The sequence below is a fragment of the Hibiscus syriacus genome, unplaced genomic scaffold (genome assembly GCF_006381635.1).
Source record: "Hibiscus syriacus cultivar Baekdansim isolate YM2019G1 unplaced genomic scaffold, ASM638163v2 tig00110794_pilon, whole genome shotgun sequence".
Classification (NCBI taxonomy): Eukaryota; Viridiplantae; Streptophyta; class Magnoliopsida; order Malvales; family Malvaceae; genus Hibiscus; species Hibiscus syriacus.
The window spans coordinates 802,843-819,065 of record NW_024062865.1 but is presented as its reverse complement, the minus strand read 5'-3'; the positions used below and the strand labels follow the sequence as shown (position 1 = coordinate 819,065).

The following is a 16,223-nucleotide window of genomic DNA, read 5'->3' as shown; positions in this document are numbered from 1 at the left end:
AGAATTGAGGTAGATATTGTTGAACCATGTTTTATAATATTTTGATATAACAAATTAAGGCAAAATTTTTTGGACTTGATTGAATTTGTTCAAAGTTTTCAAAAATAATTCAAAGTTCATTAAACTAGAATTTGAACACAAAATAGTTTTTTGGGTACGTAGTACCGATATTGTTCTTACATTATCGATACTACATGAACAATATCGATATTGTTCATATGGTACCGATACCAAAGGTAAGAGTAGTATCGATACTACATCGATACTCTCTTGGTAGTATCGATACTACCAGTTGCTTTCCAAATTGTTTAAATTCCATAATGCAAAATTGGTACCAATACTCAAGGGGTACATATACTACTTTACACAGTGGTATCGATACCATAAACCCTAGTATCGATATTGGTCGAGCCCAGCGGTCTTTAACGGCTAGTTTATTTAAATATTACAAAGGTAATACCGATACTCATTAAAGGTGTACCGATACTCCATGTTCTGGGCAGTTTTACTTTTGTAGAAAATTCATCCCCAACGGCTAGAAACGACCATAAACTCATTCTAACATATAAAAACAAGTTGAAGACACTTGAAGAAGGTTACAACACATATCCAAGCAATAGAGATAAAGAGAAAAGCACTTTCACTTTTTATTTTCCCTTTTCTGTTGTACATATGTGTTTGAGCTTATTGCAAATCTTTCAATTGTTTTTTTGTGAGCTTAATTCTTGTAAACACCTACCTTTGTGAGGTTTTCTTGTTTACATCTTTCAACGTTTGTAAAAGAGGAGTGGTTTCAGTTTAGCCATTAAAAAAATAAGGGTTTTGCAAAGGTTACTCTTGAGCCTATAAAAAAAAGAACAAATTAGTGAATTTGTTAAAAAAAATCCTTAGTATGGAGCTAAGATAGTGGACGTAGACTTGGTTTAGAAGTTGAACCACTATAAATCCTTGTGCCAATTGTCTCTCTCTTTTTACTCCATACCTAAATTTTTCAAAAGGTCAATTCACCCCCTCTTGGTACTTTTTTCGGTTGATCAATTGAGATTCATCAATCCTAATAATTGATATCAGAGCTTGACTCATTAGAATGTTTAACAACTTTGAGACAATCGTTAAAGAAGTTCTATCGATTCCCGACGCAACCGAGAAGATGATTTCAACCTCCAGCTCATACTACATTGAAGACTCTCAATTGGTCAACAAACCACCTTATTTCAATGGTGCAAATTATGCCTATCGGAAGAATATGATAATGTTCTTCATTCAAGCCAACGATTTAAGAGCTTGGAACTCTATTATGAAGGGATATTTTACTCAAATCGACGAGATAGATGATTGGAGTGATGGAGATAAGAAGAAGTTCCAACTCAATGCAAAGGCAATGCATATTCTATTTTGTGCATTAGGCCCGGATTAATATGGAAGAGTCTCATCTTGTTCAAATGTCAAACAGATATAAGACAAACTTCAAGTCACTCATGAAGGAACCAATGAGGTAAGGAAAACAAAAATCGGTCTTCTCAACCATAACTATGAGAATTTCAAGATGAAACAGGATGAAGACATCAAAGCTATGACAGATATATTTTCTGTGATTGTCAACGGTCTTGAGGGATTTGGAGAAATAATCCCTAATGAGAAGCTTTAAGGAAGATGATTTACTCTCTTCCAAAGTCTTGGCAATCGAAGAAGACGATGATTATCAAAGCTAAGAACCTAAAGTCACTCACTCTTGATGTGCTTATTGATTCTCTTCTCACTCATGAGTTGGTGGTAAAGGAGGAAGAAGAAGATGATGAAGAAAAGAAAAATAAGAAGAATAATGAGGTAGGCATTGCCTTCAAATCCAACATTGAGAGTAATCAAGACTCAAGCGAAAAGGTGGATGAAGATGAAGAAGAAGAGATGACCAAGCTCTTCAAAAGATTCAAGAGATTCATGACTTCTAAAGAAGTGAAGCATGAATCAAGCAAAAAGAATGGTCCCTCGGTGTGATTCGAATGTCAAAGAACGGGGCATGTCAGGTATGATTGTCCACTCCTAAAGAAGAAGGGATCAAGTAAGAAGAAGACATTTGTGGCGGCTTGGAGTGATGAAAATGAAGTAGTCAACCTTTGCCTCATGGCCGTCGAAGAAGATTTAATGATAACTTCCAACTCTAGTGAATTAAATTCTTATTATTTTAATGAGTTACAAGTTACCTATGATGAATTGTATTTGGAATTTGAGACCATGAATTCCAAATATAAGAAATTGAATTCAAAATTCAAAGTTGAAAATGATTTTCTTTTGAAAGCAAATCTAGATTTTGAAAAGAAAAATAAAATTTTGAAAAATGATTTTGAGCTTTCAAAAACCAAAATTGAAGATTTGGAAAAGGAAAATCTTGAATTGAAAGTTAAGCTTGAATGTTTAACAAAAGAAAAAGAAATCATTTCCAAAAACAATTCATCTATGTTAAAAATGGCAAAATGCTCACATTGTCATTTTCATGGTAACAATATAAATATTTTTCCCATAAAGAAAAGAAAATCTTTTAAAATTAGACACGTATGGGTTCCTTTGGAAACTAGAGACATTGGACTAACATTCTAGGACCCAAAGCAATTTGGGTACCAAAATCCAAATGAATGTCTCTTGTAGGTGTGTTGGAGCAACAATGATAAATGTAAAGAATTTCAATTGCTTTAGTCACTCAAAAGAATGATGGGTAACCTCTAACCTTAAAGCTTTTTGATTGTGTATATTGGTTGCCTATTGATTTTTTTTTTGCATGCATGAGTGTTAAGCATGAATGATTACTTGTTGTTTGCTATCTCATGTATGTTGAAAAGTATATTATAATGAACATTTTTTTTAAATGTCTTTGTAAAATTCTAGTTTATCATAATGTTTGCTTTTGGTCAAGTTGTGTTTAAAATGTTTATTTTTTTAATTTTTTTCTTGATCTTAATTTGTTTTAAATGTGTGTGCATGTGTTATTCATTGCCTATGATAATCTCTCTAACAATTGATATCTATGTTAAATGCATAACACTTTAGAATGATTTATGCTTATGAGTTATAAATTCTTATTTGTTGATATTGCATAAAGTATGTTTGACTTGGATTTATTGAAGTTCATGTGCTACTAATGTGTTTTGTTTCTTATCTCATTGAAATTCAATATTCTTTTAAGTGTTAAACTTTTGTGTCAAAAGTTTTCTTGGAATGTTTTTATTGAGGGGAGCTTTGATTTTTCAAATGATTTTATGTTAAAATTCTTACTTACTCTCCATTGTTGTTTAAACAAAAAGGGGGAGAAATTCATCTCCAATAGCTCGAGAACAACCCATGTTTCACCCCTTCTATTCTGGATAGTTTTACTTTTGCAGAAAATTCATCTCCAACAACTCCAAAACAACCCCATTGGCTAAAAACGGCCACAAACGCATTCCAACATAGAAAAACAAGTTGATGACACTTAAAGAAGGTTACAACACCTATCCAAGCAATAAAGATCAAGAGAAAAAGCTCTTTTACTCTTTATTTTCCCTTATGTGTTTGAGCTTATTGGAAATCTTCAATTGTTTTTCTTGTGAGCTTAATTCATGTAAACATCTACCTTTGTCAAGTTTTCTTGTTTACATCTTTCAACCTTTGTAAAAGGGGAGTGGTTCTAGTTTAGCCATTGAAAAACTAAGGGTTTTGTAAAGGTTACTCTTGAGCCTAAAAAAGAAAGAAAAAATTAGTGAATTTGTTAGAAAATCCTTAGTGTGGAGTTAAGGTAATGGACGTAGACTTAGTTTAGAAGTCAATCTACTATAAATCCTTGTGCAAATTGTCTCTCTCTTTTTACTCTATACCTAAATTTTTCAAAAGGCCAATTCACCCCCTCTTGGTACTTTTTCGGTGGATCAATTGAGCTTCATCAATCCTAAGAGATGTCAAACCTTATTTATCTAAAATAGGTTGGTTTTAATTAATTGAATTTTGATTAATATTTTTTTTATAAAAAACAAAGTTTAAATTTCACTGATAATTTCGTTTTACTTGTAATAAAACAATTTATAAATAATGTTAACCAAATGAATAGAAATGATAAAAGAGTACAAGTGTGTGTAGAGTCTAGAATAAGGGTCGTGTCGTAGAATGTAAAATTAGTGCAACTCAAGAAATGGAAACATTGAGGCCAAGTTGATGGCGACGCGTTCAAAGACATTAAAGGATTTTACAAGTTGATTTTGTTTTTTTCTAAGTCAAAGACAGTAAGCTTAGAGATCACAGCTCACCAATGCTTGTTGATAACACTTTGGGTCGAGCTATTAGGGTATTAAAAACTCTTAATCATACATTTGACTTCAAACATATGTAATGCAACGCTTAATAAAATATTTACTCATTATTATCTCTTTTATTTAATTTCAGGAATACAATAGTCCATATATACACTACATTAACTAGATAATCTATTAATCATAAGTAATACTATTCATAAATTTGTATTATCGTACATGCATTAGTAAAATATATTGTATTTTGATAAAGAAAAACTCATGTTTATTTTTTTTAAAATATATTATTATGAGAAATAATCACAATTTTCGAAAACGTAATCATGAATTATAAAATAAATATATTGCATTCTGTAAATTTTATAAGTTTATTTCCTCTAACATAAAATATTGCGTCTGTTCATGGATAAAATAAATAGATAATATGTTAATCTTATATATGAAATATAATAATTCATTATTTTCAAGTACTATAGTTAAATTTCTTATATTTTTAATTTACTCTATAATAATAATTATTATAGTCCAGCATGATCCCAAATTGATAATAAGATAATTATTTATTCATGTTTGACCAGAAATTGGACTGTATTATTAATTACATGGTTGCATTGTATGTATCACCTTCCCTAGATATAGACTTTGCGCCATCATCGTTATTTTTACTACTAAATTGTATTCATGAAACTAATCAGGATGCAATGTTTGTATTACCATTGTCCACCGCTAGGCAAGTTTCTTGTTTCCATTAGTAATTATAATTTAGAATAATGATTTTTTAACATTTTTTTAAAAATATTATCTAAATAATTCGTGACATTAACTCAATCGGGAATTTGATATTAATATATATTTAATATTAAATAAAAAGAAAGAATTCGGGCAATATAGCTTGAAGCAATTACTTTTATTTATTGTAGTAATTCTACCAGAAAGCAATTTCATATTGCTATGATACAAGCTTATTTCAAACAAAATTTACACGTACTACAAGATGACTCTGTATTTCAATTTTCAGTATACTCTTCTTCATCCGGGTAGGATTCCAGAAACTGCATAATTTTCATCCGTTCTTCTTTGGTAAGATAAGGATCATCACCGGTCAACCTCTTCCGAACTGCTCCATAACCACTGTTTGGATCACTGTCAACAACCTGCACCCGGCAGAAAAATAGACAACTGAGGGTTAAAACTTAAAATTGGCACAGGCGACGAAAGGCTGCTTTGAAACAGAATTATGGACAATTGATATAGGTTTGCCAGATTATTCTATCTATTGTGTTCAGAATCTTTCTTAGTCATCGACAACACATACCCTACAGATGCAGTTGCTCCAACCCGAGACTTCTAGGGAGAACAATACTCCCTTTTACCACTGAGGTCGCTTGATGAGTATATAAATCCATCATATACTATTATAACTCAGACTCTTCATTTTCCTTCTCCAACTCTTGTGTGACATATGGGTATATAAATCCATGATATACAATATTACTGTGACTTCATTTTCCCCTAGGCCTAAATAGCTATATCCAACATTCATGTCTGCCACGGGTACAGGAAAGTAGAAACTTACATAAAGAAAATTGTTGACATGGCCATCTTTGTTAGGGGTTGTTACCAGCTCATTTTCATTGTAGGTCCATTCACCATCAACTATATACTTGTACTCGTAGCGTCCTTCCTGTTAAAGAAAGGGAAAACGGACTTATTATCTTATAATGTGGTAAGAAAAAAATAAACTAATAATTTACATTACACCTGTATGGAATTGTTTTGCTTCCTAACATGAAAGAAAAAATAAAATTTCCATGATATGTTCATATAAGTATTAGACCACAGACGCAATTAGATTCTGGAAATAAGAACTAGGATTGAAGAACTGGTCCCAAAGACAAGTGCATGCAAACTGAAACGTCAATGCACCAGGATTTCGAATCTTAAAACCAAGAGAGAGAATTAGGTAGAAATTTCAGTCCCAAAAGGATATAACATGGCTAAGAGAAACATGAAAAGGAAGCGCATTAAATTGTAACAGGAAAAATGTAGGATACTCAAGTGTACTTTATATATTTAAGTATTGAACAAACTAAAGATACAATGCAGTACTGCAAACAAAAGATGGTTACCGGCAGTTCTCTCTGGAGAGTCCATGTACCATGCTCTTCATCAAACTTCAAAGGCATTCTCTGGATAAGAAAAGAATGATAAAAAAGCTGAACGTAAACTTCAAAGGCACTCATCAATTACCACATAATTAACAAGATCTTTTATTCTGGTTAACAATTTGCAATGTGGCAATTGGCATTTTTTGCATCCTTGAACAAAGTCCATGGCTTTTATAATTCACAGGAACTAAATAAATCAAGAAAACTCGAGTACCTTAATCTGCTAATAATGAATAGTAGACAGTTACCTGGCCCCACCCGATATCAAGTCCAGAAACTTCCACCGCGGAGCACTTGTCGTCTTTCCATGTCAAAGTCACAAGCTCCTTCTTGAGATCAGTGAGCTTTACATTGAGAAAATATGATAAATGAGTTTGCAAAAATCTCTTAGTATATAACATCAGATCAAATGAAAAAATTGGCATCATGAAGCTCCTGCTGAATTGACTACTGCAATTAACAATGAATTACACGCCAAAATTTTAAATGTTTTTCAAAGACTAAATGATCTTATTCTTTAAAGAAGACTGCAATTAATATTGTATTAAACGCCAAAAAGTAAAATGTTTAAACATTTTTCATGAACTCAATGAAGCAGATAATGAAATAGCTTTCTACATTTCTTAGTTTAATTTCATTTTCTGCGCATACTGCAAATAATTTATTTTTTCTTAAAAAACTTTCATGTTAATCAATAACGTGCTGCTAAAGGCGAGAGAGGGAGGTAAGGGGAAAGATAAACAGAGAGGGTGTGGTGCAAGTCCCATGGATTTATAGTTATATCATTAGTTTTAGTTGTCACTATCTTTTGCATATACAGGACAATCTTTTGCATATACAGGACAAACAAACAAATAAAATCATCAAGAACTCAGTTACCCCAATAACCCTTTGATATATTTATTTCAACTGAGATCACCAAAAAGGAGGCTGTATTGAAGAGCTACGACAGGCAAAATATCAAATAGAAATCGATAATTTCAAACCATATTCATCTGTAATAATATGAATGACTGAAACTAAACAAGAAAGTGAACACATTAATGCCTGACAAGGACAATAATTCTAACCACAAATTCGGGAGAAGGGCTTGCGTAATTCACATGTTAAACATATGTTAGCGCTACAAAAAGCATGGAAACTACAAAAAGTTTTCCGCACAATCAAACAGCATTTGTATAAAATTTGAAGTAAACATGACAATCTACTATTCATACAATAAAGAAATGAATTCAATAATCCAGAAAGAAAAAAGAAATTTTAGGGTTTCATTGATGATTATGCCTATTGTAATAGAATATCAACTCACAATATCAGCAGTTGCATTTTTTATGGCCTCCAAATTAGGGGAGCACGAGCGTTTGCTCTGAAAGACGGGAAATGAAAAAATATCAGAGATGTGACAACCTACACAGAGTCGCATACTATAACAATGCAAAACCATATCTTTGGTGAATCTTTAACAAAGAAAAGGTGAATCTTTAACAAAGAAAAGGGCACAAGTCTATGTATTACTATCCCGCAATAGTAGACCTGTGTTTTCCAAAATTATTTCTATAATTGATATGAAGTATCTAACTTTCACAACCTGAAATCACATACCCAAGCTTTGGGAAGCATGGGGACTTGAGATTTTGGTTCTTGAAAAAATCCATAAATTATATATTGATTTTCAGTCCTAGCTATTAAATACCATATACAAGCAAAAGGACCTGCTCCAAGCAGGTAAAAAGAAACTCAAGGGCAGGGCTTATTGTTATCATGGTAAAGCAAGCTGCTCAGATACCAAAACTATGATCCTGACATTTAAATCAGTTCCACTTAAATCAAGGAATCTCAACCACTTTACTGACATTGCAAAAACAATCACAGTAATGATTAAATGTACAAGTTGATTAAGAAAAATCATTGTTGTTAAGAATATTGGTTCAAGGATATGGTCATCAACCCTAAAATGATGGAAATAAATCCAAGCACCCAAAATTGCATTGACCTCTCAAACAATTCCAAACTGAATTTACAAATGTAGAAGGATGGAGCCAGTTTGGGTCTTATAGATTATTATCCAAAACAAAATGATAAGCATGGAAACAAAGACAAAGATACCAGCAGTTCTGTGTGAGCATCGCTAAGTTTATATCCTTGAACCCAGAACATATATCCCATCTGTCATTAGTAACACCAAAAATCTACAGTTTAGTATTAACATAAATTAGAGGAACTAAAACATAGCTCATTTCATCAAGGTTTAGCTTTAGAAATTGGATGGAAAAAGACTTTTCAGACAAATGAAATAAGTTGAGTACAGCAACAGCAGGAGCTCTTCCAAGTCCAGCGGTACAATGTAAATAAGTTACACCTCCATTCCGATTTATGGCCTTATACAATTTACTAACCACCGCTGGAAGTCTCATCCGTAAATCAAATGCATCAAAGTCCCTGCTTCATCCAATATTGACCAAACTATATTAACAACAAAAAAGACTCCAAATCACTAGTTACTGTATTAGGTGATACACGAAAGTTGTTATGACAACAGAATACTAGTATCACAAATAACTCTACAAATGATGCTGTTCAGACTTTACAGTGAAAACTTAGTATAGAGTAATGATCAGTCAATTGTGACGTCTGACCTTATTCGAGCACGTATGTGTTCAATATCACCACATTCCTTGGCATAATCTTGAATGGCACCAATGTCAACCTCAAAATATCTGGAAATTATAGTAAAGGAAAATAAAGTACTCAATTTGTCAACTATTCTTGTTAGTCTTGTGTCCAAATGTTTTCTACAAATAATCATGCACTTGAAAATATCTCTGAGAAAATGGTTACTTTCATTTTCCAAATCATAAAATTTAGATGAAGATTCAATGACAATAGTGTCTAGGATACTCCAAATCCGGGTCTTGCTGCAAGCAAAATATTGTTTTCACTCCAATTTTTCTTAACTTGTCAACGTCTTCTGGAGTCTGTAAATTTAAAGATAGGAAAAAATATTAATTTGGGTAATTATTAGGGGAGAGTTTTTCTATAATCATTTACTAAGAAATGAGAATTAACTGCAGACATGAGCCCACAATTAGGTCTGGACGGATAAAGTTATAGTTCATTCCCAATTCATGCCTATAAGTCAAGACTGCAGAAAACCAGAAATAACAAATGATTAACAATGAAAGAAGCCAAACTATATAATAGAGTGACTGCCAAAGCAATAATATCACTAAATTAAACACCAGAATATTTAGTTATCATATCCAGACTTCATGTAAAGATCTCCCTGCTAATTGTCAGACACTACCTCGCTTTGAGCTTTGGACACAAAAATGCGCCTAAAGCCATCATCAAACTTAAAGAAAAAGTATTACAGAAGTGAACTTACCAGCACCCATAGCTTCTGTCATGTTATGACTATATATCTCAGATTTCCCCCCCTCTGATTCAGAAGTTGCCTGTCCCAAAAGAAGTTAGCCACCAATTCAGGGTCCAAAGACAATCAAGCAACAAGTTAAGTTGTACGTGGAGACACTTTTTTAATCATCATTTATAAAACAACGAAACAGTTTTTTTTTATAAGAAAGAGGCCTCGTTAAAAACCCCTTCATAACCGTTAAGCTACAAGGTATTTTAACAGCATTGGAAGGAGGAAAAGAGTGCCCAAATTTTATTTATAGAAACATAGATTACATCCTAGGTACAACCCCCTAGATTACAACCTTTCTCAGATACCTACACTTTTCTATAGGTAATAAAACTAACACTCCAAACAAAATTCTAAACAGACCACAAACATGGCAACCTTTACCCTATTCCCTCCTTGGCTAAGGCATCAGCTTCCCAATTACTGCTTCTCTTCACAAACTATTCGCTAAATCTTTAACCAGATTGCTAAATACAGCTGGACAGAACTGTGGGGTTTTAATCCAATTAACAACAACCAAAGAATCAGTCTCCAATATCAGACGACCCTTATCTTTCCACTTTGAATCTAAAAACATTTTCAGCCCTACTTGAATAGCTTTGAGTTCTGCCAGAACCGGCGGACCAGGTCCTGACACAACTGAGAAATACTCCAGCTTCTTGCCCTCAGTATCCCTAAGCAAACAGCCGATACCACTGCACCTCCAATCACTGTTTACTGCCCCATCGACATTAACTTTAAGCCAGCCCAAAGGGGGAGGACACCATCTTGTCAATGGCGAAATTTTCCTCAACGTGGCCTTGTGCACATCTGCCAGTGTAAGGTCATCTACAAGCAGGTCAAGAGCAACTGGAAACCCAGACTTCTTCGCCAAGAACCAAGCAGCCACTCTATATCTAACCATAAAGCAAAGATAGGTTAGATCCAACCTTCCATTTTCAAAAATCAATTTATTCCTACATAACCAAACATATCACATAATTGCTCCTGGAATAAATTTCCAAATCTCAGAATTCGAAACTAAATTAACCCACATAACATTGAATTCATTTGGAGTATTGGGCAAAGCTGTACAGACGTTCCACGTGCTCATGAATCTCATCCACACCCCCCAAACTAATCTGCAAGATAAGAATAAATGGCTAACCGACTCGAAATTTGAACCACAAAACGGGCACATAGGATCTTCGATTCCGCTAATACCTCGCCTAATTAAGGCAACTTTTACTGCAATCTTCTGGTGGAAAATCTGCCATAAAAAAGTTTCAACTTTAGGAGGAGCTAAACCAGTCCAGATAAATTCCGACCAAAGCGAAACCGGTTCCGAATTGCTTGACACTGCTTTAATACCCGATTTTACCCCATTCTCTCTCCACACATAATGGTCATCATCACCTACTCCAACACTTACTTTTTCCAATAACGAAAGCAATTCAACCCAAAGATCCACCTCCCAATCCAACAAATTCCTCCTCATCTTAATATCCCACACCCACCTACCATACTTAAGCGATCCAAAATCTGCTATAAACCCCTCCTTGTTAACTGATAACGTAAAGAGCCTAGGAAATCTCCATCTCAGCGCAAGGTTATCGATCCATACATCCTGCCAAAATCGAATTGAATTCCCTCTCCCTACTTGCAGCACCAAAAGATTACGAAACCCTATGCTGAAACTGTCAAATGACCAGAAATTATTAAATGATATACATGTTTTTTTCTAAGAAAAGTAGGCCATTTTGGTTTCACGTGCCACATGTTAAATGCAAATGAAAATTACCAAATCCCATGGTTACAAAATTACATGTAGGTTTTAGTCTGAGATTACAAAATTGACATTAGCTTTTTGTTATTATTATTATTTTTTTGTGTGAGAAGCCTTGAACATATAGAGCAGCTTAATCAACTACCCTTACCAATAAGGTGAAACAATCTTTTGATAAATTTATCATTTCCAATCATAAAAATTTCCAACAATAACTTACAACTGAAACATGATACAATGAATAAATACCATCCATCCACAAATACTAACGAGTAAAGGATCAAATGGAACAGAATGAAGAAAACAAATATCAAGAATCTACAGCAAAACAAAATCTGTGAAGCTAAATCAAAATTCTAACGAAAACCCAGAAAACGAATCCCAAATCCACAAATAATTAAGTTACCTTAACTTCCATACTCTGAGGTGCATCACCCAAGTTCATCCCATCCTACATTAAATCACAAAATGCATCAACCTACAAATCAAGAAGATAAATCCTATACATATGGATAATATGCAATGATCAAATATACAACAGATTCAGGGTTAAAGAGATAAAAATTGAAAAACTACCATCATATTAACGGAACAAGGAAGTGGTTTTCTTGGACTGCACTTGAAACCATGAAACTGTACAGCGTAGGATCTGAAACTATTCCAAATAACAAATTTTAAGCAAGCTTTTGGTTTAGATTCTGAGACAAATAATTCATTGGAATATTAAAAGGATTGAAAAGAAGGGATTTTGATCAGACCTGAAAAGGTTCTGAAGGCAATTCATGTTTGTTGAGATGACCAATCATATAGGCAACTCACAATCTTTTGCAAATACAAGAAAATAAACATATAAAATCCTCAAGAATTCAGTTACCCCTATAATCCTTTGATATATTTATTTCAACTGAGATCACTAAAAAAGAGGCCGTATTGAAGAGTTACGACGGGCAAAATATCATATAGAAATCGGTCATTTCCAACCATATTCATCGATAATAATATGAATGGCTGAAACTATACCAGAAAGTGAACACATTAATGCCTGACAAGGACAATAATTCTAACCACAAATTCGGGAGAAGGGCTTGCGTAGTTCACATATAAAGCATATGTTAGAGCTACAAAAAGAATGAAAACTACAAAAAGTTTTCTGCAAAATCGAACAGCATTTGTATAAAATTTGAAGCAAACAGGACAATCTACCATTCATAGTTTCATAAAATAAACAAACTAATTCAATAATCCAGAAAAAAAAACTTTATGGGTTTCATTAATGATTATACCTATTGTAATAAAAGGACATCAACTCAAAATATCAGCAGTTGCATTTTTATGGCCTCCAATTTAGGGAAGCATGAGCTTTTGCTCTGAAAGATAGGAAATGAAAAAATATCAGAGATTTTATAAGATAACCTACACAGAGACACACTATAGCAGAGGATGCACTAGAGCAGCAGAGGACTTTTGGCCTCGATCTCGAGACAACGGTCGATTACTAGCACCACAGGGTTTAGTGAAATCAAAAGCAAATATAAAGACGGCTGGAACCTGAAACGACGGTGGATCACGTCGACGCTAACCAGGACGACTGAGAGAAGAGACGACGACAAGTGGGCTCAACAGAAGTCTCAAATCTCTATTTTTCCTTCTTTTTACCTGGTCAGATCAAGACCACATAAATTTCTTAGGCATGTTTCTGTTACCAACAGCGAGAAGAGATACCAGTAAAAAAGTTATTGATATTGCAGTTAGTCGTTGTAATGTTAGTAATTAATTTAATTTAATGTTGTTTGAAATACAAGTAAATCCTATCCTGATTTAATTATTACTATTATTGTAATATATTAAAAATTCTATTTTAATACTTGTTTTATTCTAAATTTTCTCTCAGTGTAGTCTTTTTATTTCTTTCTTTTTTTTAAATTTTTTTAACTGACTGCGACATTAATTTTAATATTATTTCTGGTCGTTAATGATTATTAATTTTTTTCTATTATCTCCATTGTTTTTTCTTTTTTCCTTAAGTTTATTTTAAAAAAATTGAGTAAAAATTTTTGTTATTATAATATGTTTTTATCTGCTCTTGTAATATGTGTTTTTCTGCTTTTATGACATTTTTTATGATTTTTTGTACATTTTTCGCATACATTTGCAGTCGTTTTAGTGCTCGAGCAGAGACCTTCACGATATTTGTTTTATGATTAGTTTGTCATCAGTCACATATAGTCAAATCCCTTGTTTGATAAAAGGTTGTTTGACGATATAATCACAATTGTGTAACAAAGCAACCTGTCAGATAATTTAATTCTCTTATCACTCTTTTATCATTTTGTAAAGTGTCTCCTTCTACGGAGATAAGAAATTTTTATGAAGAATACTCGGTTCTTTTGACGTTAGTAATCATTTTCAAATAAATATTTTATTTTTTTCCGTATCTTTAGGATTAATATTTTTATTTTTGTATACGTATTTTTGTCTTTCTATAATTAGTTACGTTGTAATTTTGATTTATTTTATTATTTTTATTAATAAAATCCAATTTTCATTATTAAAAATATATATATTTAAAATCACTACAGTACATAATTTGAGATTTATATATAAAAAATCTTTCATAATATCGCTTATTTCAATATCCGTCTGGGATTGATTTAGCCTCTTGGTGTGGAACGAGGAAGAAAGGCCCAACAGTAAATAACTTGATATTCTTATGGTGTAGACGACTGAAGGAGCCAATGGGAGCACCAGAAACACCTTTGTTAACATCAGTCGGAACATCGCAATCCTCCGAGGGAGAAAATTCAATGAAAGCCTTGCAATTTCTTAGCCTCCGATTATGATCTTTGACTTCGTTAGGAGATATTGTTGCAATGAAATACCCCTTTTCATCTGTTGCACAACTCAGGACCGAAAACGACTCAGTTTCGTACCCATACTCATCGACACCCTCACAGGTCACCCTCGCCACAGCACCTATACACCCACAAATAAGATAACGGATATTAATCTAAAGCAGCAAAAGCTCAGATGATTAGGGAATTAAGTCGGGGTTCGACGAATTATTTATAAAACTGTTCAAATAACGTTCGTTTATGTTCATTTACGCCCCTAGAATTAAGTTACCTTGGAGAGGGGTGAGTTTACTTCCTGTTCTGCAATAAACGATGCCTTGAATACCAATCATGGTGGAGAGAAGCCTTTCTTTTTCAAGATTTGGCTTCTCATGGTTATTGGCATCACTAGCCAAAACAGCAGCAGCCCAAAGTGACGGAAGGATCATAAAAAATGCAGAAAATGAGAAATTCTTAAGACCCATTTTCGGGTGCTGAAGGAGAGAAGGAATTAGTGTTGTCGAATCGATGGATGGTTGGTTGTGGCATATAAGGATAGGGGTTTATATATTCATATTGTTGGACTTTCTAAAGAGGAGACAATTAATATTGTTTATCCATTAGGGTATAAAAATATTACAATAATGGATGGTATTGGGAAAGACTTGGGTGCACGATGGATTTGGAGAGCACCAAACAATCAACCATGCATGCATTATATATATAACATCTAATTATCTAAATGCGACGTGCAAAACTCAGCGAAAATTATATGATATTATTCAAATTAATAATACATGTATCTGTTATTTGTATAATTTTATGTTAATTTTTTGGCTTTGGTCCACTAATTACATTAGGTTCGAGTATATATTATAAGCGTCACTATTTTGCTGCAAATTTTTTTTAGCTAATACAAAAACTTGCATCAAATTTATGACTTTCATCTGCGTTCTGCGATTCAACGGGACGCTCCCCCACACAGGAGTCACGATACAAGGCAGCAAGAAAGTCATCCACCACATTCACATCCCTTCGGACAGGATTAATAATAATCTCTCGCTCTCGTTCCATCATCGTTTCAATAGAATCAACCGGTGTCATTCTGCTTAACGTATTCAAAGGATCCTCCAAAACTCGCAAGTCCCTTAGACTATCTATCTCTACTTCTACTTGATGATAACCTGGCCTCCAAACATGTTTCAAAGAATCATGAATCGTAATTCCGCTTGTAAAACCAACAATAGCCTAAACTTCTAAAATTCAAAGAGTCACCCCCCTCTATCATTATGAATGACACCCCTAACAGCAGCCGCATTAATTGTCACTAAAATGAAAGGCGTCATCAAAGTTCACTTTAACCCAACCCTCCAAAGGTAGCTTTCATATCGGACGTTTTATGTCATGGGAATAACCTTACGGTAAGTTGTCCTCTCCATTACAATCTCCTCAACAAACCTTATCTTTTCTTGCTAAACTTCCATAGATTCCAACAAGCAACTGGAAAGAACACATCCCCGTTACTAATATTGATAGCATAACACCCTTTGCTTCGAAGATTTTTCCAAAACCAAGCGAAAGGCAATGACAATTTGACATAAAATCCGTTAATTTGTCTCGATGGATCAAACCCACTCATAGTGAGCAAGCAGCAGCGCAATGACGGAACACATGATCTCTATCATCACCATGGTTACAAATACAATATATTTTTATATTATTTATTATCTTTTATTATACAAAAGTTAGAACACAAATAGA

At 33.4% G+C, this 16,223-nt stretch overlaps 2 protein-coding genes across 5 annotated transcripts; both read right to left on the bottom strand.

Annotated features, from left to right (window-relative positions):
* Nucleotides 1-5,159: 5,159 nt before the first annotated feature.
* Nucleotides 5,160-13,309, bottom strand: LOC120141181 (phosphoglucan phosphatase DSP4, amyloplastic-like). 4 transcript variants are annotated; one of them, XM_039156117.1, is made up of 16 exons: nt 13,180-13,309; nt 12,915-12,998; nt 12,390-12,453; nt 12,208-12,280; nt 12,038-12,082; nt 9,828-9,897; nt 9,508-9,584; nt 9,341-9,417; nt 9,079-9,159; nt 8,749-8,881; nt 8,549-8,608; nt 7,752-7,808; nt 6,691-6,786; nt 6,404-6,463; nt 5,851-5,958; nt 5,160-5,428 (listed from the first exon to the last, which is right to left on the bottom strand). In XM_039156117.1, exons 3-16 carry the CDS (start codon nt 12,413-12,415, stop codon nt 5,282-5,284), a joined length of 1,110 nt encoding a protein of 369 aa, XP_039012048.1. In that variant the 5' UTR covers nt 12,416-12,453; nt 12,915-12,998; nt 13,180-13,309; the 3' UTR covers nt 5,160-5,281. The 4 variants fall into 4 exon arrangements, with proteins under 4 accessions (XP_039012048.1, XP_039012046.1, XP_039012047.1 ...); XM_039156115.1 differs by having other exon boundaries at nt 12,208-12,286; nt 13,180-13,308; XM_039156116.1 differs by lacking the exons at nt 12,915-12,998; nt 13,180-13,309 and having other exon boundaries at nt 12,208-12,286; nt 12,390-12,677.
* Nucleotides 13,310-14,260: 951 nt separating this feature from the next.
* On the bottom strand, nt 14,261-14,947 carry LOC120141289 (proline-rich protein 1-like). The gene is made up of 2 exons (XM_039156210.1): nt 14,755-14,947; nt 14,261-14,604 (listed from the first exon to the last, which is right to left on the bottom strand). The coding sequence occupies exons 1-2, from the start codon at nt 14,945-14,947 to the stop codon at nt 14,261-14,263; spliced, it is 537 nt and encodes a 178-aa protein (XP_039012141.1).
* Nucleotides 14,948-16,223: the final 1,276 nt, after the last annotated feature.

Bases quoted from the DNA above. Each gene is read 5' to 3' on its own strand.
- LOC120141181 (XM_039156115.1), bottom strand. From the start codon at position 12,415: ATGAATTGCCTTCAGAACCTTTTCAG. The intron at 9,418-9,507 runs TTAATTCTCATT...TTAAATTTACAG, and splicing joins TTGTGGGCTCATGTCTGCAG to ACTCCAGAAGACGTTGACAA. The intron at 6,787-7,751 runs GTGAGTTGATAT...CTCAATGTAAAG, and splicing joins AAAATGCAACTGCTGATATT to CTCACTGATCTCAAGAAGGA.
- LOC120141289 (XM_039156210.1), bottom strand. From the start codon at position 14,947: ATGGGTCTTAAGAATTTCTCATTTTCTGCATTTTTTATGATCCTTCCG. The intron at 14,605-14,754 runs GTAACTTAATTC...GTGGGTGTATAG, and splicing joins TAAACTCACCCCTCTCCAAG to GTGCTGTGGCGAGGGTGACC.